The sequence below is a fragment of the Coregonus lavaretus genome (genome assembly GCF_964263955.1).
Source record: "Coregonus lavaretus genome assembly, chromosome: 27".
NCBI lineage: Eukaryota > Metazoa > Chordata > Actinopteri > Salmoniformes > Salmonidae > Coregonus > Coregonus lavaretus.
Window position 1 is genome coordinate 3,028,688 of NC_140014.1, and position 22,807 is coordinate 3,051,494.

General features: G+C 42.6%; 1 protein-coding gene across 1 annotated transcript; it reads right to left on the reverse strand.

Annotated features, from left to right (window-relative positions):
- Nucleotides 1–4,649: 4,649 nt before the first annotated feature.
- LOC311102548 (leucine-rich repeat and fibronectin type-III domain-containing protein 2) lies at nt 4,650–22,807 on the reverse strand (the record flags this gene model as incomplete). Its single annotated transcript, XM_084143920.1, has 2 exons — nt 4,650–5,691; nt 21,432–22,807. The coding sequence occupies 2 exons, from the start codon at nt 22,805–22,807 to the stop codon at nt 4,650–4,652; spliced, it is 2,418 nt and encodes an 805-aa protein (XP_084000046.1).

The following is a 22,807-nucleotide window of genomic DNA, read 5'->3' on the forward strand; positions in this document are numbered from 1 at the left end:
TAGGAATGCATGTGACATTGCACATCATTAAGCTGGTTTATTTCTCCTTCACAAATGTTTTTTCTTCTTGATTTTAATATGGAAGGGACATCAGGTACTGGTGTTTGTATGTACTGTTTCTTGATTAGTAAAAGGCTAATTTATTAACTAAATTGGAATACTTGTTTTATTGTGGGGCTTGCGCGGCAAGAGCCCCATCTTAGATATTCGACATACTTCTTCTTTATATTATTATTATTCCACATGCTACTCCTCCTACACTCTTTAAGCTAGAAACGCTGTTGAAAGTTCAAAATGTCCGGAATGGTCTCACTCGAGTTGCTTGTATACAACTTTTTGATATCTGTTATACTTTTTACGTTATGAAACTTTTATTCAATTATTTGGCCTACATCCGCTTTCATGGCATTTCATCAAGATTCTAAAGATCCCCATTGTGTCATCATCACTTCCAACTGCCATTCTCTAAGTGAAATCATGCAACTTTTGACACAAATCAGCTAATTATTCCACTTTGCAACAAGGTAGACAATAATTTAGAGCATTCACATCTTCGTCTACTTCTCTGCAACTCAAATCTGGCGTTTGAACCAAAAATGATATGCAGTTTACAGCAGTTTAAGTAAACGCATCAACAACATTTTCTGTAACATTTATGCAAACAACTGCCGTTTTGACCACTACCCCAACAAGTTAGACAAAAAGCATTTGGAATATTCGTCTACTTCTCTGCTATTCATATCTGTTCGCTGAATCAAAATATTCACTACAGAACCTATGGTACAGCTGTTTTAGTAACTGCTTTACCAGATCTTCTTCCAAAGTATTTATTGGTATATTGACCATATTTTCAGGAAGGTTTGGGATGTATTTTCTCTTCAAAATTCACCAGTAACAACCACTGGGGGGAGGGGTGTAACAACCAGAAGGGTGTTGACCCTGGAACCCATTGACCCCAAACCCACCAATGTGCAACACAAACTTGCGCCCTTGCTCATGGCTAGCATGTGCCACTATATCTATGTAACGGTCAGCTTTAGGCACTATACTGAGTGTACAAAACATTAGGAACTCTTTCCATGACATAGACTATCCAGGTGCATCCAGGTGAAAGCTATGATGCCTTATTGACGTCTCCTATTAAATTCACTTCATATCCACTGAATGGGATGAGACAGGTTAAAGAAAGATTTTTAAGCCTTGAGACATTTCAGATATGGATTGTTTATGTGTGCCATTCAGAGGGTGAATAGGCAAGACAAAAGATTGAAGTGCCTTTGAAAGGGGTATGGTAGTAGGTGCCAGGCGCACCGGTTTGAGTGTGTCAAGAACTGCATCGCTGCTGGGTTTTTCACGCTCAACAGTTTCCCGTGTGTATCAAGAATGGTCCATCACCTAAAGGACATCCAGCAAACTTGACACAACTGTGGGAAGCATTGGAGGCAACATGGGCAAGCATCCCTGTGGAAAGCTTTCGACACCTTATAGTCCATGCCACGACGAATTTGGATATGAAGTGATTACAAGATGGTTGTTGAAAATAAATCAATGTATTTCTCTTACCAGAGATATGATTAACGTTATCCTGATTAACTCTTCTATCCAGTGATATTAACCCAGGACAATGTATTTCATTATGTGACACGTTTGTTGAAGTGGCCAGTTGACTAGCAGGGTTGCTAGTTAGCAGTGAAGAATAATGTTTAGTTGCACATTGTACTGTAATAAGTTACCACTGTAATAATGGCAACAATAATCATAGACCAGAGCTGTCTGCTGTATCTACAATGAATTAATTAATTTAATACGTTTCAATTTAGCAATTGCTACAATCTCTTGCACACAAAATCCTTTCACTTGTCATGGTCATAGCACTGAACACACCACAAGGTTCACTTGCAAACAATTTCCCTGTGGCTAAATTGCTAGCTATCATAACTGACATGACAGTGCAATATAGTTTGTTGCCCAGCCTAAAGCTTCGAGAGTGATGTTAGAAAAATGTCTTACCGTGTTAATTGTTTAGGCACAATATAATGTAGCCCAAGTGTCACGCCCTGGCCTTGAGAGACCGGTTTTCTTTAGTTGGTTTGGTCAGGGTGTGTATTTCTATGTGGACATTCTATGTTTGTAGATCTATGTTGGCTGGGTGTGGTTCCCAATCAAAGGCAGCTGTCGATCGTTGTCTCTGATTGGGGATCATACTAAGGTAGCCATTTCGCCTACCTATGTTGTGGGATCTTGACTCTTGTTTTAGTGTAGCCATTGTGAGCGTTACGTTGCTTTTGTTGTTTTGTCGTGTGTTAACTTAGTGAATAAACATGTATGCATTCCACGCTGCACCTTGGTCCAATCCTGTACTCAACGAACGTGACACCAAGGAAAGTCATTGCATGACTCGATTAGACTTTTGAGGAAAAAACAACTTTCAAACTGTACCGGATGCAATGCAAACACAAGAATATACACAATTTGGTTCATAGGAATTCTTCATATTTTATCTTCTTTTGTAGCAAAAATGTTTAAACACATATTCATTTTTTTTCTCTTTTCTACAACCTCAGGTCAGAATCGTGACTTTCTCACATCAAGTACATACTTATAGGGTTGTTGTTGATTAACAAAATGGAAGATGACCACGCAACATTGAATGTAGAAATATAATATCTAGAACAGACACAGCTTTATTACAGATTTCTATTTGCGCCGTTATACAGCGTCACCTTCCATTGCGCCAACTAAACACATTCCATGTTGTAAAACCACAGTAAAGCACCTTCTCACTTTTGCTGAACAACAAAATAAAAAGTACTACTGCACAGTTTCCCCTTTTTACATTCTCACCCATAGTTATTGTACAAAAAATTTCATATATACAGAACAGTATACACCAAGAGAAGTAACAAATAAAAAAAATATGAAAAAAACTATATTGTAATGCAGCAGAGAGTCAAAGAGAACATTAAAAGGCATCTGAATCTGCACACCATTCTAGAGAGGACTCATCGTTATGAGCTGATCACATTGGCAGTAGTTCAGATAGAAACACATTTTATAATTCATCACGTTCCTATGCAACTTCATACATACGCATTCACAGTCTGTTACTGTAACGTGGAGACAATAGACTAATATAAGAGGATGAAATGAGAAAATAAACCAATAGACGTTTGATATCTTAACAAACAAACCAACATGGTTCTGTGTATTCAGACAGACACTGTATAATTATTTATACATTTGTAGATAAATATCCTTCTCCTTCCCTTTCGTATTAAATTCATTTTTCATAAATTGGATTACAGCAGCATGATGACATTAATTTAAATTGTCGAGGGTTCTCAATAAGTCTCTACTGTGAAACACATGGCTTGTGTATCATTCTGGGGCAAAACAAATCAATGGCCTATACACCAAAAGGGATTTTGATTGATAATTGCATTGAGTGATTCTCCAGGAAATTGACAAATAAGGAAGATTATTTTCATATGATATACTATTTCTGAAATAATCCACTGTATTCAGGCTATATATTTCATATTATTTAGAACCTGAGGTAGAAAATGTGACTATTTTGAAAGTCAACCTCTACATATTTTATTATCACAATGCCCTTAATGAACCAACCATTGATGTTTTGAAATAAATGACCAGGGTTATCAGATAGTGTACATCTAAGATTTCCTTTATGTTTGTGCCAAAATAGAAACCAGGCTGTTATGAAATGTCTTTCTGAGGGGACTGGGTAAATATTTAGTATATTATTCTTGATTTACCATAATTTATATTGTTTTGTTTATTTACGCATTAAGTAGAACTCTCAATAGTGACATCTAAAATTGATAGTAAAAATTACATAAAAAACAAAAGGAAACATGAAAAATTATTCATTTTGTTACATATTTGCTCTCCCATTGCTCTACTGAAGTGCCATTTTCATGCTGCGAGTCTGAAGCAGGGCTCTCCAACGCTGTTCCTGGAGAGCTACCGTCCTGTAGGTTTTCAATCCAACCCTAATCTAGCGCATCTGATTAATAATTAGCTGGTTGATAAGCTGAATCAGGTTAGTTACAAATTGGGTGGGATTGAAAACCAACAGGAGGGTAGCTCTCCAGGAACAAGGTTGGAGAGCCCTAGTCTAAAGCATTGTGATGCACATCCACTTTGCCAGTCTCGGTAAATCCCCTTGGCATAGAGCTCGAAAGATAAAGACATGGGAAATCCACTTTGAATTCCTCGCTTTTATTTCCCCTGTTTCTCAAAGATACTCCCACATTAATTCAGAGGGATCGGGCATTATTCCATATACTGTATCTGCACAATTCCATAGGGGCTTTGTTCCGTAATGCATATATTTTTTCAAATGCGGTTGAGGACAGGAGTCTTCCCTGCCAGCGAATTGAGAGCGTGGCCAACCCTGGCGATTGATTTGTACAGTCTTAGGAACAACCAACCTGAGTGTTTGTTTCGGTAGAATCTCACGGACAGAAGGACAATAAATAGTATTCAAATGGATGAACTTCATGCAGTACAGCACTGTGGATGCCCCAGAGGTATTATTCCAAATCACTCTTCGGTCCCTTGTTTTTTTTCTGTAAAGTCTGTTTCTCTTTTGACCTTTGACCTCATGGTCCGACCGAAACCCGTGCTCAAACAGTGCTCTCCATCACCCACTCTGAACTCTCGAACGGCGCCTTTTCGCCCTCACTGTCTTCGCTGTCGTCGTACTGCAGTAGCAACCCATTTACCGACAGGCTCCTCTTAGTCCAGATGTTGCTGATGTGACAGGGGTAGTTGCTGAGGCTCTGTGCGCCGCCGCTGCTACCCACGTGGCCGTAGTCGAATGAGTGGCTCCTCTTGGGCTTCCCTTCCTGGGGCAGGCCTAGAAAACGCCCCAGCATGGTGGTGGACTCGGCTCGGCCCAGCAAGGGCTCCTTGTCAGACAGAGGGGCCATGGTCACGGCCACCAATGAACTGGAGGTGGTGGTGGAGGAACAAGATGCCCCCTGGTCCCTAGTCGTAGCCGAGCTCCGGAGCTCCAGTGAAGCAAAGGCCCCTAAAAGGTTGTCCAAGTTGGGCCTAGCCTTGGCCGATGATGGCCCCCCGTGCCTCCTCCAATTACTGGTGCTGGGGAGTGTGATGAACTCGCTGTCCCGAAGACTGTACCGGTCCCCATTTCCTAACCTGCCTCTAGCGTTGCGACTGTCCAACGAGTCAGATGAAGACGAGGAGAGGCTGCTCTGGAGCGAGCCACATTTGCATTCCACCACCTCATCCCGTATCACCACCACTGTGGTCGTGATCTGAGGTTTGACCTGCAGTGGTGGGGCACTGTTGAGCCGGTTCAAGTCACCGTTGGTCTGGGAGTATGTGTTGCTAACCACTGGCAGCTTGCTGGACTGGGTGCTGCTGCACACATTGTACCGAACCATGAGGATGATGATGAAGACGAGGAGCGTGGCCACGATGATGCCACCGATCACCAGGATCATAGTGCCGCCCAGGAACTGGCTGTGGAGGGACTGGCACTGCGGGTAGTCGTCACGGGTGATGAACTGGACACAGCCCACTACGTTGGTGGCAGTTAGGGTGGTGGCGGTGTCGTCCCAGATAGCCAGGACACATAGGTCGTACTGCATGTCTTGGACCAGGTTGGTGAGTAAGAAGGCTTTGCTGGCCACGGGAATCATCCTATATAGGAAAGACAAGAGGGGAAACAATAGTGTCAAGTTAGATTAGCATAATTTAGCGTTATTAATTTGTCCCACTGCAAGGGGAGTTCAAGAAGAGGCTAAGGCACTTTTGAGTGGTAAATAACAATGAGTCATTCTACTGGCCCAGGACAGATCAAAGCAAAAGCCAAAATCAGGCAAATTAGCTATTTAAATGCACAGAGTCATTTAGAAAGATTACTTCATAAGGCCACAATATGAGTGATTAAAAATGCGAAGGCCCATAGCTTTTAAAGTGAACTATTCAATGGTCCTTGTGCTTCGATTCCAATTGAGTCTGACTTTTTCCTATTTCATGGTGTAACAAAACCATCCCAATCCAATTTCGCAAAGTGTTATTTTTATTTTTTGGGGTGTATGCAATGATTATTACAGAGTGGCTTCAAGATTAAAGAGAGAAACTGATTATTTCCCCCAGAAATATTTGCCCCCCCAAAAATCACACAAAAATATTTGAGTCTTTTTAGACCAAACACTAAAGTCAATGCCTGTGTTCATTCCACCAGATTCACTGCCAATCAATCAAACCATAAAAATAATCACTGTTTGTGTAATGTTGACAGCCTGTAATAGAAGCATTCATTCCGCAAAAACCATCTGTCCCCAGAATGTGGATCACACAGGCAGATTTAATTTGTAAACACAGGCTGAAAATATATAAAGCCATGTTGATATTCAAATGTGTCTGACAATATCAATACATTTCCCTCTCCTAATTAAATCCCAAAGGTTAGGGAGAGATTGGAAAGCCATGGTAGAGCAATCTTTATTCGGTTTGACCTTGTACTAATGCCCAAAGGACAAGACCATGTGACGCTAGTGTGGGAATCGGTAATGAAACATGGTGGCTGAATAAACCATTATAATTACAACGGGCAATTCATCAACTCGCACCATCTCACAAACAAGCCATTTGTATCTACAGGACACCTGAATTGTATTGCAGACGGAAAAATGCAGTCGTACTAAAAGCAACCGACTAGCGTACAGTACACCTGCATTGTATTGCAGACGGAAAAAACACTCATTCAAGCAGCAACTCCCTAGCCACACATGTTCCAATCCATGGTCACTGATGCTCCCTTTTCTTCCCCAAAACTTCCCCAGTTGGATTTGTAATTATACGAGACTTGCCAAATGTGTATCAAAGCCAAGGGAAAGCTAGGGGCTCCAATGGATCCAGATGAGATCTCTTTCTGTATGGTATTCTGTCTAATTGTATCCTTTAAATATACAGTGCATTCGGAAAGTATTCAGACCCCTTGACTTTTTCCAAATTTTGTTTCGTTACAGCCATATTCTAAAATGGATTTTAAATATATAAAACTTTATATATATATTTTTTATGACCAAGCAGAAAAAGGTTTTTATATATTTTTTGAAATATATTAAAAAATAAAAAACTTTAATATAACATTTACATAAGTAATCAGACCCTTTAATCAGTACTTTGTTGAAGCACCTTTGGCAGTAATTACAGCCTAGAGTCTTCTTGGGTATGACGCTACAAGCTTGGCACACCTGTATTTTGGGAGTTTCTCCCATTCTTCTCTGCAGATTCTCTCAAGCTCTGTCAGGTTGGATGGGGAGCATCGCTGGACAGCTATTTTCAGTTCTCTCCAGAGATGTTTGATCGGGTTCAAGTCCGGGCTGTGACTGGGCCACTCAAGGACATTCAGAGCCTTGTCCCAAAGCCACTCATGCGTTGTCTTGGCTGTGTGCTTAGGGTTGTTGTCCTGTTGGAAGGTGAACCTTCGCCCCAGTCTGAGGTCCTGAGCGCTCTATAGCATGTTTTCATCAAGGATCTCTCTGTACTTCGCTCGGTTCATCTTTCCCTCAATCCTGACTAGTTTCCCAGTCCCTGCCGCTGAACGATATCCCCACAGCATGATGCTGCCACCACCATGCTTCACCGTAGGGATTGTGACAGGTTTCTTCTAGATGTGACGCTTGGCATTCAGAACAAAGAGTTCAATCTTGGTTTCATCACACCAAAGAATCTAGTTTCTCATGGTCCGAGAGTCCTTTAGGTGACTTTTGATAAAATCCAAGCGGGCTGTGTTGTGCCTTTTACTGAGAAGTGGCTTCCGTCTGGCCACTCTACCATAAAGGCCTGATTGGTGGAGCACTGCAGAGATGGTTGTCCTTCTGGAAGGTTCTCCCATCTCCACAGAGGAACTCTGGAGCTCTGTCAGAGTGACCATCAGGTTCTTGGTCACCTCCCTGACCAAGGCCCTTCTCCCCCGATTGCTCAGTTTGGCCGGGCGGACAGCTCTAGGAAGAGTCTTGGTGGTTCCAAACTTCTTACGTTTAAGAGTGATGGAGGCCACTGTGTTCTTGGGGACCTTCAATGCTGCAGAACTTTTTTGGTACCCTTCTCTAGATCTGTGCCTCAACAGAATCCTGTCTCTGAGCTCTACAGACAATTCCTTCGACCTCATGGCTTGGTTTTTAATCTGACATGCACTGGCAACTGTGGGACCTTATATAGACAGGTCTGTGCCTTTCCAAATCATGTCCAATCAATTGAATTTACCACAGGTGGACTCCAATTAAGTTGTAGAATCATCTCAAGGATGATGAATGGAAACAGGATGCACCTGAGCTCATCGCGAGTCTCATAGCAAAAGGTCTGAATACTTATGTAAATAAGGTATTTCTGTTTTTTATTTTTAAAACATTTGCAAACATTTCAAAAACCTGTTTTCGCTTTGTCATTATGGGGTATTGTGTGTAGATTGATGAGGATTCTTATTTATTTAATTCATTTTAGAATAAGGCTGTTATGTAACGAAATATGGAAAAAGGTAAAGGGTCTGAATACTTTCCGAATGCACTGTATATACAAAGGTATGTGGACACCCCTTCAAATTAGTGAATTCGGCTATTTCAGCCACACCCGTTGCTGACAGGTGTATAAAATCAAGCACACAGTCATGCAATCTCCAGAGACAAACATTGGCAGTAGAATGGCCTTACTGAAGCCTCAATGACTTCCAATGTGGCACCTGTGAGGATGCCACCTTTCCAACAAGTCAGTTCGTCAAATATCTGCCCTGCTAGAGCTGCCCCGGTCAACTGTAAGTGCTGTTATTGTGAAGTGGAAACGTCAAGGTGCAACAACGGCTCAGCCGCAAAGTGGTAGGCCACACAGAATGGGACCGTTGAGTGCTGAAGTGCGTAGCGTTTAAAAGTCGTCTGTCCTCAGTAGCAACACTCACTACCGAGTTCCAAACTGCCTCTGGAAGCAACCTCAGCACAAGAACTGTTCGTCGGGAGCTTCATGAAATGGGTTTCCATGGCCGAGCAGTCGCACAAAAGCCTAAGATCACCATGCGCAATGCCAGGCGTTGGCTGGACTGGTGTAAAGCTCGCCGCGATTGGAATCTGGAGCAGTGGAAACTCGTTCTCTGGAGTGATTAATCACACTTCACCATCTGGCAGTCTGACAGACGAATCTGGGTTTGGTAGATGCCAGGAGAACACTACCTGCTCGAAAGCATAGTGCCAACTGTAAAGTTTGGTGGAGAAGGAATAATGGTCTGAGGCTATTTTTCATGGTTCGGGCTAGGCCCCTTAGTTCCAGTGAAGGGAAATCTTAACGCTACAGCATACAATGACATTCTAGCCGATTCTGTGCTTCCAACTTTATGGCAACAGTTTGGGGAAGGCCCTTTCCTGTTTCAGCATGACAATGCCCCCGTGCACAAAGCAAGATCCATACAGAAATGGTTTGTCGATATCGGTGTGGATGGCCTGCACAGAGCACAGACCTCAACCCAATCGAACACCTTTGGGATGAATTGGAATGCCGACTGCGAGCCAAGCCTAATCGCCCAACATCAGTGTCCGACCTCACTGATGCTCTTGTGGCTGAATGGAAGCAAGTCCCTGTAGCAATGTTCCAACATCTAGTGAAAAGCCTTCCCAGAAGAGTGGAGGCTGTTATAGCAGCAAAGGGGTGACCAACTCCATATTAATAACCATGATTTTGGAATGAGATGTACGACGAGCAGGTGTCCACATACCATACTTTTGGTCATGTAGTGTATCTATAGTACACTACCGGTAAAACGTTTTAGAATACCTACTCATTCAAGGGTTTTTTTTTTTTTTTTTTACTATTTTCTACATTGTAGAATAATAGTGTAGACATCAAAACTATGAAATAACACATATGGAATCATGTAGTAACCAAAAAAGTATTAAACAAATCAAAATATATATTATATTTGAGATTCTTCAAATAGCCACCCTTTGCCTTGATGACAGCTTTGCACACTCTTGGCATTCTCTCAACCAGCTTCATGAGGTAGTCACTTGGAATGCATTTCAATTAACATGTGTGCCTTCTTAAAAGTTAATTTGTGGAATTTCTTTCCTTCTTAATGCGTTTGAGCCAATCAGTTGTGTTGTGACAAGGTAGGGGAGGTATACAGAAGATAGCCCTATTTGGTAAAAGACCAAGTCCTTATTATGGCAGGAACAGCTCAAATAAGCAAAGAGAAACGACAGTCCATCATTACTTTAAGACATGAAAGTCAGTCAATACGGAAAATGTCAAGAACTTTGAAAGTTTCTTCAAGTGCAGTCGCAAAAACCATCAAGCGCTATGATGAAACTGGCTCTCATGAGGACCGTCACAGGAATGGAAGACCCAGAGTTACCTCTGCTGCAGAGGATATGTTTATTGGAGTTACCAGCCTCAGAAATTTCAGCCCAAAGAAATGCTTCACAGAGTTGAAGTAACAGACACATCTCAACATCAACAGTTCAGAGGAGACTGCGTGAATCAGGCCTTCATGGTCAAATTGCTGCAAAGAAACCAATACTAAAGGACACCAATAAGAAGAAGAGAGTTGCTTGGGCCAAGAAACACGAGCAATGGACATTAGAACGGTGGAAATGTGTCCTTTGGTCTGGAGTCCAAATTGGAGATGTTTGGTTCCAACTGCAGTCTTTGTGAGACGCGGTGTGTGTGAACGGATGATCTCTGCATGTGTATTTCCCACCATAAAACATGGAGTAGGAGGTGTTATGGTGTGGGGGTGCTTTGCTGGTGACACTGTCTGTGATTTATTTAGAATTCAAGGCACACTTAACCAGCCTGGCTACCACAGCATTCTGCAGAGATACGCCATCCCATCTGGTTTGGGCTTAGTGGGACTATCATTTGTTTTTCAACAGGACAATGACCCAACACACCTCCAGGCTGTGTAAGGGCTATTTTACCAAGAAGGAGAGTGATGGAGTGCTGCATCAGATGACCTGGCCTCCACAATCCCCCGACCTCAAACAAATTGAGATGGTTTGGGATGAGTCGGACCGCAGAGTGAAGGAAAAGCAGCCAACAAGTGCTCAGCATTACATTTACATCATTTAGCAGACGCTCTTATCCAGAGCGACTTACAAATCGGTGCATTCAAATTATGATAGCCAGTGGGACAACCACTTTTTTTTTTTTTTTTTATGGGGGGGTGGGGGAAGAAGGATTACTTTATACTATTCCAGGTATTCCTTAAAGAGGTAGGGTTTCAAGTGTCTCCGGAAGGTGGTCAGTGACTCCGCTATCCTTGCGTGGTGGGGGAGCTTGTTCCACCATTGGGGTGCCAGAGCAGCGAATAGCTTTCACTGGGCTGAGCGGGAACTGTGCTTCCGTAGAGGTAGGGGAGCTAGCAGGCCAGAGGTGGATGAACGTAGTGCCCTCGTTTGGGTGTAGGGTCTGATCAGAGCCTGACGATAAGGAGGTGCCGTTCCCCTCACAGCTCCGTAGGCAAGCACCATGGTCTTGTAGTAGATGCGAGCCTCAACTGGAAGCCAGTGGAGTGTGCGGAGGAGCGGGGTGACATGCGAGAACTTGGGAAGGTTGAACACCAGACGGGCTGCAGCGTTCTGGATAAGTTGTAGGGGTTTAATGGCACAGGCAGGGAGCCCAGCCAACAGCGAGTTGCAGTAATCCAGATGGGAGATGACAAGTGCCTGGATTAGGACCTGTGGCGCTTTCTGTGTAAGGTAGGGTCGTAATCTACGAATGTTGTAGAGCATGAACCTGCAGCAGTGGCGGCTCCTGAAAAAATTCTCAGGGGGGGCAATTTTTCTGATGATTTAGGTGACCTACACACATTTTAAAAAATATATGTCCAACAACAACAACATGAAGACAGGGGCAGCATATAAGTCAATACCAGAAGCATTTATTGACTGATCTCAAAAGTGTTGGCTTACAAAAGCAAAATAAGTTATCACAGTAAAAATAATCAAGGGTGTTCTTTCACATTCCTCAACACTGCATAAACAATATGCATTTCCATAAAACACCTCATCTAATTGTGCCACAAAGTCCAAGAAAAATACCAGGGTTGTTGGAGCCCTCAGTTTCATCATTGCCTCGCAAAGCTAACTCAAACACTCCGCAAAACTTCACACACTGGATTAGCCGGCTGAGGATGTGGCGGTTCTTGCTAACCTCATCGTTGTGGTGGCGGAGAGCTAGCCTGTATCCCTCATCCAGTTGAGTGGCAATGTTCACTCTCCCCAAAGCAGACAATCTCAAACAGCTATCCATGTGGGTCTTTGACAGCTCATGTTTCTTAATCTTTTCTGAAAGATGGTGCATGTCCGTTACACCAGTCGCTGTCCAAGCGGTGCTGTCTGCCGTGCCGCCTTCAGGGTGAAAGAGTAAGCAGGGGTAGCAAAAGACTGCATTAGCTACATCGCAGCCTGCTTGCCAGGTTTTTCGTTCGTACCAATTTTTGGAAAATCCTCGGGTGTAGGACTTTCCCCCTTTAGTAGAAACCTGTTGAATTATTAAATTTGGTCTGGGAGGTCCTAATTGTTTCGTTGCCAATTTATCTTGATTTGTTCGCCGACAAAAAGGAACTTCTTTCAAAGAGACAATTGAGTTGCACTGAACGCTAGCCATCTTGACAGTTGTACGTGAATTGATTGACGCTGCTACCCGCTCTTTTCTTAGTTACGTTCATGGTTATGTTACGTATGACGAAAGCGCGTAAGTGCAAGCCCTCCCGGAACCCATAGAGATTGTATTGAAAGCGCTGATATTTGAAAAAAAAAAGATTTTACATGAGAGTCTATGAGAGACTTCTGGGGCGATTTTCAACCTGACTGAAATCGCCCCAAAAGGGGCGGGGCCATTTGAAGCACGACTTTAGCCTGATTGGACATTTAGTGGCAGATCAGACGTCTAGATTACAACACTGATAACTACTGTTGCCGTGATATAATTGATTAGAAAAAAAATCCCTTCCTTTTCCCGTTTGGCAGTGCATCGCCCATATCGCCCTAATGAACACACCGCCCCTGACCTGCAGGATCGGGTCATATGTGGGAACTCCTTCAAGACTGTTGGAAAAGCATTCCAGGTGAAGCTGGTTGAGAGAATGACAAGAGTATGCAAAGCTGTCATCAACGCAAAGAGTGGCTATTTGAAGAATCTCAAATATATAATATATTTTGATTTCTTTAACACTTTTTTGGTTACTACATGATTCCATAAGTGTTATTTCATAGTTTTGATGCCTTCACTATTATTCTACAATGTAGAAAATAGTAAAAATAAAGGTGTTCTAAAATGTTTGACCGGTAGTGTATATGATGACCTTCATTACCCAATATCCCTGTTGAAGTTGGAGTACTTCGAAATCCCTCTATTTGATGTGTTCATTGATGATATTGATTATTGATTGTTTCAGCCTCATCGCCTTAGTTAGCTAGGAGGATCTGTGTGTTCATGGAATGACAATCATGACTCAAAGAGCACAAAGCAAGCACTACTGATATTTGATTCCAATGTTCACCAATGGCACAGAAGTGTCTTGAAATTGACCATCACAGCTTGCTAGTGTTAAACTGATTTCCTGATTCTCTTTGATCATTTAGGATCCCATGGCACTTATCGTAACAGTAAGGTTGTCCTGGCTGTATTCCCAACCTGGCCTCATTCCATCATGGCCACCTAATCATCCCTGTGGTTCACCCAGGTGGGTGCTACACATTGGTTGTGGATGAAGTGACTTCTCTCTTACCATGCAAAGTGCTTTGAGCTACTGGACTAAATAAATCCAATCAAATATTATTCAATTATTATAACATAGCAGAAAAAAGGTACATCTTTACATGAGAGAGAGAGAAAACACATACTCAAAGTGTTGAAGCACCTTTAATAATCAAACATGGTTATTATTTGTCCTTTTTCTAAGACCCCAATCATCAATAACTTTAATACTTCCCCACTGTGACCGTACATAAATAAATAGCTTTGATCATACAGTGCAGAGAGTTTACCTCCACCGCAGAAGGCTTGCGTTTTCACTAGGCACCACTGGTGGTGTACTTCATTATTCATTCTTAATGGCCTTTTCCATAACCGGGAGGACAGCACGTTGCTTCGTGAGATCTATACGAGGGGCTTTCAACACACAATATACTGATCAAATGTTTAATCATGCGCTACCTCGGGTTAACACATCACTTTGGATATTCTCTGAGAAATTGAACGTTCTAGAAATGTCAGTTAACTAAGAGACGCCATTCTGGGACTAGTGAGATGTTTTTTTCAGGTGACGGAGGTCATTTTCCAAGGGGCCCTGCTCAATATAAAAATAATGGGTTGTTTTATGGATGTACTCAAAAACAAGATTTAAATTTAAGAGTTGAATGTTGGCCAGTTTCCACAAAACATTCTACATGCCGCAAACTAATGACGTGTCAAATGTATGTCATGAGGATTTCACACTAAAAGGTATTGGGATCAGAAACGGGGGTTGATTGCTAACTTTGGTAATAAATAGTCATTGGCTATTTCCCAATTATATTTCCTTCTTCCCAAAGTGTGCACTTGTTCACATTCCTTCACTGATCTGAAAGGAAATAACTGGTATAAGAAATATGGTGGAAACTCCCACTAGCCCATGCCTCCACCAATCCAATACGTTTAGATTTGTGCAAAGTAGCGACCAAGTGTACACTTCAGGAGAAAATAGATATTATTGAGATGCAACCCAAGAATTTCATGGTCTGTATCTCCTTCCATAGACCACAAATAATCATGGGATCAATAAAGACGGGGTAGTAATGAAAGATCTTTGATTAGTCTATTGCACAATAGATGTGCCATGCTCATATAACACGATACACGTATTACCTATGTGTAACAAGGTGAATCACTGAAGAGTACTAAAGCTATAATCTCCTTATCCAAGTAATTATGGAATATCCACATGAAAAGCTACTATAGAAGAATAATCTCTTATTTCATACCCTGATTAAGGCTCTTTAGCTGAGACGTTAGTCACATAAATCCACACATTTCTGTAGTCTGATAGAAAAATAAATACATTATAGTAATTCCAAGGAGAGACTCAAAATGGCTCATGCTACAAAAGGCCACATTAATATAATAACATTGTGTGGGCTGCTTGTGTTTGAGCTGTGGTACCTCCTGAGACAGACCGACACACTGCGTAATTAAGCATGGGGTCTTGTCTATTTGGTTGTGTGTTTTTTCCTCTATGGGATTATTAGCTGAGAAAGGAAGAAAATTAGCATCTGATGAAAACCGTAGGGTTGAGAGCTTTACATCACATGCTGAGGGCTCATGTGCGTTGGAAAATAAATAAATGTTCACTATGACAGTTGTGGCTCAGATGATGCGGTTCCTAGAAGCATGTTACTGGTGATAACACTACACTGGTGGGCTCAATGTCATCCTGGAATCACCTCAAATGTATTTTTGAAAACACTGGCCATTGGAAAAGGACATGAAGTCACAAACAACAAATCAGAACATATCTTAATCTTAACACAATCAAGTTCAAATTCAAATTCATTGATATTGTATTTCACTATCATTTAATGGATATTGGTAAGCAGATTTTAACACAGCAAAGTCATTAAGACAAGTCCTTAATAATACTCAATGTTATTCATTTATCCTCCCTGGGTAATTACTTTGCTGTTGCAAATTAATGAGCAATGGAAATGTAAGCTGTCCGACTGAGATATGGAAGAACCAGTCATTTTACAACAACACTGCTCCAGATGAATAAGTCCAGAGCTTTATACAGTGCCTTCAGAAAGTATTCACACCCCTTTACTTTTTCCACATTTTGTTGTGTTACAGCCTGAATTTAAAATTGATTACATTTAGATTTTGTGTCATTGATCTATACACAATACCCCATAATGTCAAAGTGGAATTATGTTTGTAGAACATTTTCGAAATTAAGGAAAAATGAAAAGCTGAAATGTCTTGAGTCAAGTTCAGGAGTAAAAATGTGCATAACAAATCGCATAGTTGTTGCATGGACTCATTCTGTGTTCAATAATAGTGGTTAACATGATTTCTGAATGACTACCCCATCTCTGTACCCCGCACATACAATTATCTGTAAGGTCCCTCAATCGAGTAGTGAATATCAAGCACAGATTCAACCATAAATGCCTCGCAAAGAAGGGCACAGATTGGTAGTTGTGTAAAAATAAAAATAAACAGATGCTGAACATCCCTTTGATCATGCTGAAGTTATTTATTAGGCTTTGGATGTCACTACAAAGATACAGGTGTCCTTCCTAACTCAGTTGCCGGAGAGGAAGGAAACTGTGCAGGTATTTCACCATGAGGCCAATGGTGATTTTAAAACAGTTACAGAGTTTAATTGTTGTGATAGGAGAAAACTGAGGATGGATCAACAATATTGTAGTTACAGCACAATACTAACCTAAATGACAGACTGAAAAGAAGGAAGCTTGTACAGAGTAAAAATATTCCAAAACATTCATCCTGTTTGCAACAAGGCACTTAAGTAATCCTGCAAATAATGTGGCAAATAATACAAAGCATTACATGTTTGGGGCAAATCCAACACAACACAACACATCACTGAGTACCACTCTTCATATTTTCAAGCATGCTGGTGGCTGCATCATGTTATGGGTATGCTTCTAATTGGCAAGTAGATAATGGTGCCGTAGGGGATGGCCGCCGTTTTACGGGCTCCTGACCAATTGTGCTATTTTGTGTGTTTTTTTGCAGATATTTCGTTTTCTGTACATCATGTTTCCGCCATCGTTTCTTGTGACCGAAAAGGACTTCTGGACATCAGAACAGCGATTACTCACCTCAAACTGGATGAGGATTTTTTCTTTAATGAATCGGACACAAAGAATATACTGCTCCTCCCAGACCAGGCCCAAATCCCCGTCATTCGCATGAAGAAGAGACACCGTTACAGAGGTCGTAGAGCCTGATGCCTGGCGAGACTGCGTTGGCGAGTGGATAATCCGCCTTTACCCTCTGTTCTACTGGAGAATAAACTGGATGAGCTCCGTTCGAGACTATCCTATCAATGGGACATTAAAAACTGTAATATCATATGTTTCACCAAGTCGTGACTGAACAAGGAAATTGATAATATACAGTTAGCTGGGTTTTCCGTACCTTGGCAAGAGAGAACAGCATCCTCCGGTAAGATCAGGGGGGTGGTGTGTGTCCCTTTGTCAACAACAGCTGGTGCACAATCTCTAATATTAAGGAAGTCTTGAGGTTTTGCTCGCCTGAGTTAGAGTACCTCGTGATAAGCTGTAGACCACACTATTTACCAAGAGAGTTTTCATCTATATTCTGCGTAGCTGTCTATTTACCACCACAAACCGATGCATGCACTAAGACCGCACTCAACGAGGCCATGAGCAAACAAGAAAATGCTCATCCAGAAGCGGCTCTCCTAGTGGCCAGGGACTATAATGCAGGAAAACTGAAATCCATTTGACCTCATTTCTACCAGCAACTAGAAAAAAATAATAATCTAGATCATCTTTACTCCACACACAGATTTGCTAAAGCTGACCATGACTCTATCCTCCTGAGTCCTGCTTACAAGCAAAAACTCAAACAGGAAGTACCAGTGACGTGCTCAATATGGAAGTGGTCCGATGAAGCGGATGCTAAGCTACAGGACTGTTTTGCTAGTACAGACTGGAATATGTTCCAGAGATTCATCCGATGGCATTGAGGAGTATACCACATCAGTTACCGGCTTCATTAATAAGTGCATTGACGACGTCGTCCCCACAGTGACCGTACGTACATATCCCAACCAGAAGCCATGGATTACAGGCAACATCCGCACTGAGCACACCCCCATTCACATCGACGGGGCTGTCGTGGAGCAGGTCGAGAGCTTCAAGTTCCTTGGTGTCCACATCATGTTCCAAACACACCAAGACAGTCGTGAAGAGTACACGTCAATGCCTATTTCCCCTCAGGAGGCTGAAAAGATATGGCATGGGTACTCAGATCCTCGAAAAATACTAACACGCTACCAGGACCTCTATCCAGGACCTCTATACCAGGCAGTGTCAGAGGAAGGCCCAACATCTTTTCAAAGACTCCAGCCACCCAAGTCATAGGCTGTTCTCTGTGGTACTGCATGGCAAGTGGTACCGGAGCACCAAGTCTGGGACCAAAAGGCTCTTATCAACTAATACCCTCAAGCCATAAGACTGCTGAACAGATAATCAAAATGCTACCCAGACTATTTACATTGACCCCCTTATTTTATTATGATTATATTAAAACATTTTGCATACACACACACACACACACTCACAAACATACATTCACATTCCTTCACACAGGCTGCTGCTCCTCTCTGTTTATTATGTATGCATAGTCACTTTACCCCTACCTACACGCACATATTACCTCCATTACCTCGACTAACCCATACCCCTGCACATTGATTCAGAACCGGTACTCCTTGTATATACAGTGCATTCGGAAAGTATTCAGACCCCTTGACCTTTTCCACATTTTGGTACGTTACAGCCTTATTATAAAATGGATAAAATTGAAATACACACAATACCCCATAATGACAAAGCGAAAACAGGTTTTTAGAAATGTTTGCACACAGCCAAGACAAGGCAGGAGTGGCTTCGGGACAAGTCTCTGAATATCCTTGAGTGGCCCAGCCAGAGCCCGGACTTGAACCCGATCGAACATCTCTGGAGAGACCTGAAAATAGCTGTGCAGTGACGCTCCCCATCCAACCTGACAGAGCTTGAGAAGATCTGCAGAGAAGAACGGGAGAAACTCCCCAAATACAGGTGTGCCAAGCTTGTAACGTCATACCCAAGAAGACTCTAGGCTGTAATCACTGCCAAAGGTGCTTCAACAAAGTACTGAGTAAAGGGTCTGAATACTTATGTAATTGTTTTTATTTTAATTTTATTTTACCTTTATTTAACTAGGCAAGTCAGTTAAGAACAAATTCTTATTTACAATGACGGCCTACACCGGCCAAACCTGGATGACGCTGGGCCAATTGTGCGCCGCCCTATGGGACTCCCAATCACGGCCGGTTGTGATACAGCCTGGAATCGAACCGGGGGTCTGTAGTGACGCCTCAAGCACTGAGATGCTGCGCCACTCAGGAGCCCTCGGGAGTGATATTTCCATTTTTTATTTTATAATACATTTGCAAAAATGTATGTTTTTGCTTTGTCATTATGTGGTATTGTGTGTAGATTGATCAGGGGAAAAAACAATTGAATACATTTTAGAATAAGGCTGTAAAGTAACAAAATGTGGAAAAAGTCAAGGGGTCAGAATACAGCTATAAGCACAGGCATAATCCTACAGGAAAACCTGGTTCAGTCTGCTTTCCACCAGACACTGGGAGACTAATTCACCTTTCAGCAGGACAATACCCTAAAGCACAAGGATAAATCTGCACTGCAGTTGCTTACCAAGATGACATAGAATGTTCCTGAGTGGCCTAGTTACAGTTTTGACTTAAAATCGGCTTAAGAATCTATGGCAAGACTTGAAAATGGCTGTCTAGCTTGACAGAGCTTGAATAATTGAATGGGCAAATATTTTACAATCCAGGTGTGCAAAGCTCTTAGACTTAACCAGAAAGATTCACAGCTGTAAGGTGTCAAAGGTGTTTCTATAAAGTATTGACTCAGGGGTGTGAATACTTACAGTATGTACATTTGACATTTATGTATTTAATTTTTCAATCAATGTGCACATATTTCTAAAAACATGTTTTCAGTTTGTCATTATTGGGTATTGAATGTAATCAATTTTGAATTCAGGCTGTAACACAACAAAATGTGGAATAAGTCAAGGGGTATGAATACTTTCTGAAGGCACTGTATACAGTATTCATAACTTGGAACTGCAATATGTTCAGCGCCAGTCTATGTAAACACGTTTGCAGAAATGCTGGGATAAGAATGCATTCATATAAATTGTGGGTGGGTGGAAAAACAGTTGAGTCACCCGCCCGCCACATTCATTGGACAGAGAAAAGATGTAGCTATATTGAGGAAATTATATTACTTCTTGGTCTGTAAGAGAGCACTGTGAAAAAACGAGCACTGAATGTGCCTGGTAAGCAAATCAGATAAACATATTATATTATATTATTGTATTCTTAAGAGACGATGAGTTCTATTCAGTCTTTTGAGCAAAGTAATATCTGTGCATGATTTCAATATCGCATTCCCCAAGCAAACCAATAAGCAACAGCAGATCTCCATAGTGTCCACTCTCCGTTGTTAAACAATTCAGAATCCGGGACTTGCATAAGAGGTAAATCTCACAGGGCTATGGCACGTCGGCCATTAAAAGGTAAAGTATTGCTAAGGGGGTACATTGGTATTCAATTTCAAGTGTTTACGAAGGTTTTACGATCTATACATAACTTACTGTAACTGCATTCAGCAACAGCCCAGTGGCCGCTTTACCAATTCCCGCACAATTATTTTATTAATATAACGGTAGTAAATATCCAGGGACAGTCCCTCAGCATACTTAACCACATCAAGCTATAGGGAGGCAGGGGAGATATATGGTTTATTCCCAGGCCTGCTAGTCTAGATCTGCAAATGTGTTTCCCTTAACTTCTTATAGCGATGGAGTCAGATACAGGGGCGGGTAACTGTTCCTAGTGCAATTCTAATGCTATTAGGTTTGAACATGCTGTTACTAGTGTAATTACAACGTTACTACACAGGCAACCTAAATGTAAAGTGTTGTACTGCCAGGCTAATTATCATTATACTCATGTGTGTTTTCTGTTCATTTGTTGTAGTGGGAACATTTGTGGTTGTTTGGACCTCTTCCATCACTAAAGCAAGTGCTTATTTTTTTTAAGCTGGAAAATGTTTGGATGGCAGGGATATTTTACAGAGTGAATGTCACAAAGCCTACAGATTTATTTCTAAAAAAGTATTATATTTATTCCTAATTGTCTAGGGCATTAGGATTGGGATAATAGTTGTGGTTGGTTTCACTTTGATGAAACATTTGCACTGCAAGTGTGAGGTGAAGTGCCTGGCTCAGTGCTTGTTAATTGCAGGCGTAGGTATTGTTATTCTCTGAAGAATCTCTTGTCTGCATTGGGTTATCAAAAGCAAACGTTTAGGAAAGTGTCAAGAGGACATGCTGTCAATACTGTTTGGGTAACACCTAAGAGCAGTAGGCTACATGTCGGATGTATTTAGCAATTCATTGGCGACAGACTGGTTACGAACAACTGAAGTGTTCTAAAGTTCTAAAGACAAATGGGGACCCTAGAGACTTGTTAAGCTGTATTGTGATCTTGCAACCACCTCTGATCAAACCATCAAGTCTATAAAAACAAAGTCACACGTAATGTTATTTACCTGTAAATCAGGACTTCATCTTCGGAGCAGTTGTACTGGAGCTGGTACATCTTGACCTTGGGTGCTGTTTTGCTAACAGTCCACTTGACCAGAGCAGAGGATGCGGACACCTCAGATACGGATACCACCTTTTCCGGTGCAGGCTTGGACTCCCCCTTACTGGTCTTGGTAGAGCTGGTGATGTCCGAGAGCCGGGACTTGGGCTGTGCGGTGCGGTTGGTACCATTGCTGAGGTGGGGCAGTTGAATGATGGACAGTTCTATAGAGGCGGTCGATTCCCCTGCTGCGTTGGCTGCGATGCAAGTGAAGGTGCCGTAATCCTTGGACGTGGTGATGGTAATATCCAGGGTGCCATTATCGTACACAGTCGCTCGAGACGAATTGCTAATCATACGGTCGTCTGGGGCGACCCAGTGTATGATCGGCATTGGGTCACCGATAGCTTTGCAGCGCAGGCTAGCCGTTTGGCCCTCCAGCACTAACAACTTGTGCGTATGTTGGGTGATCAGGGGCGGTTCACAAACAAACTCCTCTTCCCGCACATACCAGAAGTAGCGTCCCTTTAGATTGGAAGGGGAAGCGCAGGTCTCCATATCGTCCTCTCGGTCCAGCCTCCGGAGCCAAAGCACTTCACAGTTGCAATGCAGTGGGTTTCCCCCGAAGCTCAGGGAAAGCTGAGGGGCGTAGGGAGTGGTCAGTATTACGTTAGTCTGGGAACGGGCGAAGATAGGGTCCGGCGGGAGCTTCTGGAGCCGGTTGGATGTGAGGTCCAGGCGCGCCAGCTTGTCCAGGTCTGTAAACGTCCCCTCTGCGATGTGCGAGATGAGGTTATGATCAAGACTCAACTGGTGGAGGTTGACCATCTTGCGGATGGACTCCCAAGGTACGCCCCGCAAGTTATTGTAGGACAGGTCCAGGTCTTCCAGTGTCAGCATCAGATCGTCAAAGGCCACCTTGGAGATGCGGTTGAGCTGGTTGTTGTTGAGGATGAGGTGCTGCAGGTTGACAAGGCCACGCAGGTCATCCGGACCCAGCTCGGTCAGGCGGTTACTGTCCAGGTGCAAAGAGCGCAGGGTCTCCAGGTCGAGGAAGGAGAAAGGCTGGATGGCGCTGATGGTGTTGCGGGACAAGGTGAGGTCCACCAGGCCCGTCATGTTGGCAAAGTCCTGCGGTGTGACCTTGAGGATGAAGTTTCCGCCCAGGCGGAGCTCCACGGTCCGCCGGTCTATGTCCAGAGGCACAAAGAGCAGTCCTTTGGATGGGCAGAGGGTACCCAGGGACTCAGACAGGTTCTGGCAGACACAGTACTTGGGGCATGCGTGGGCCATCATCACTGCGGTTCCCAGAAGCAGGAGGCTGCTGAGCACTTTGTCCAT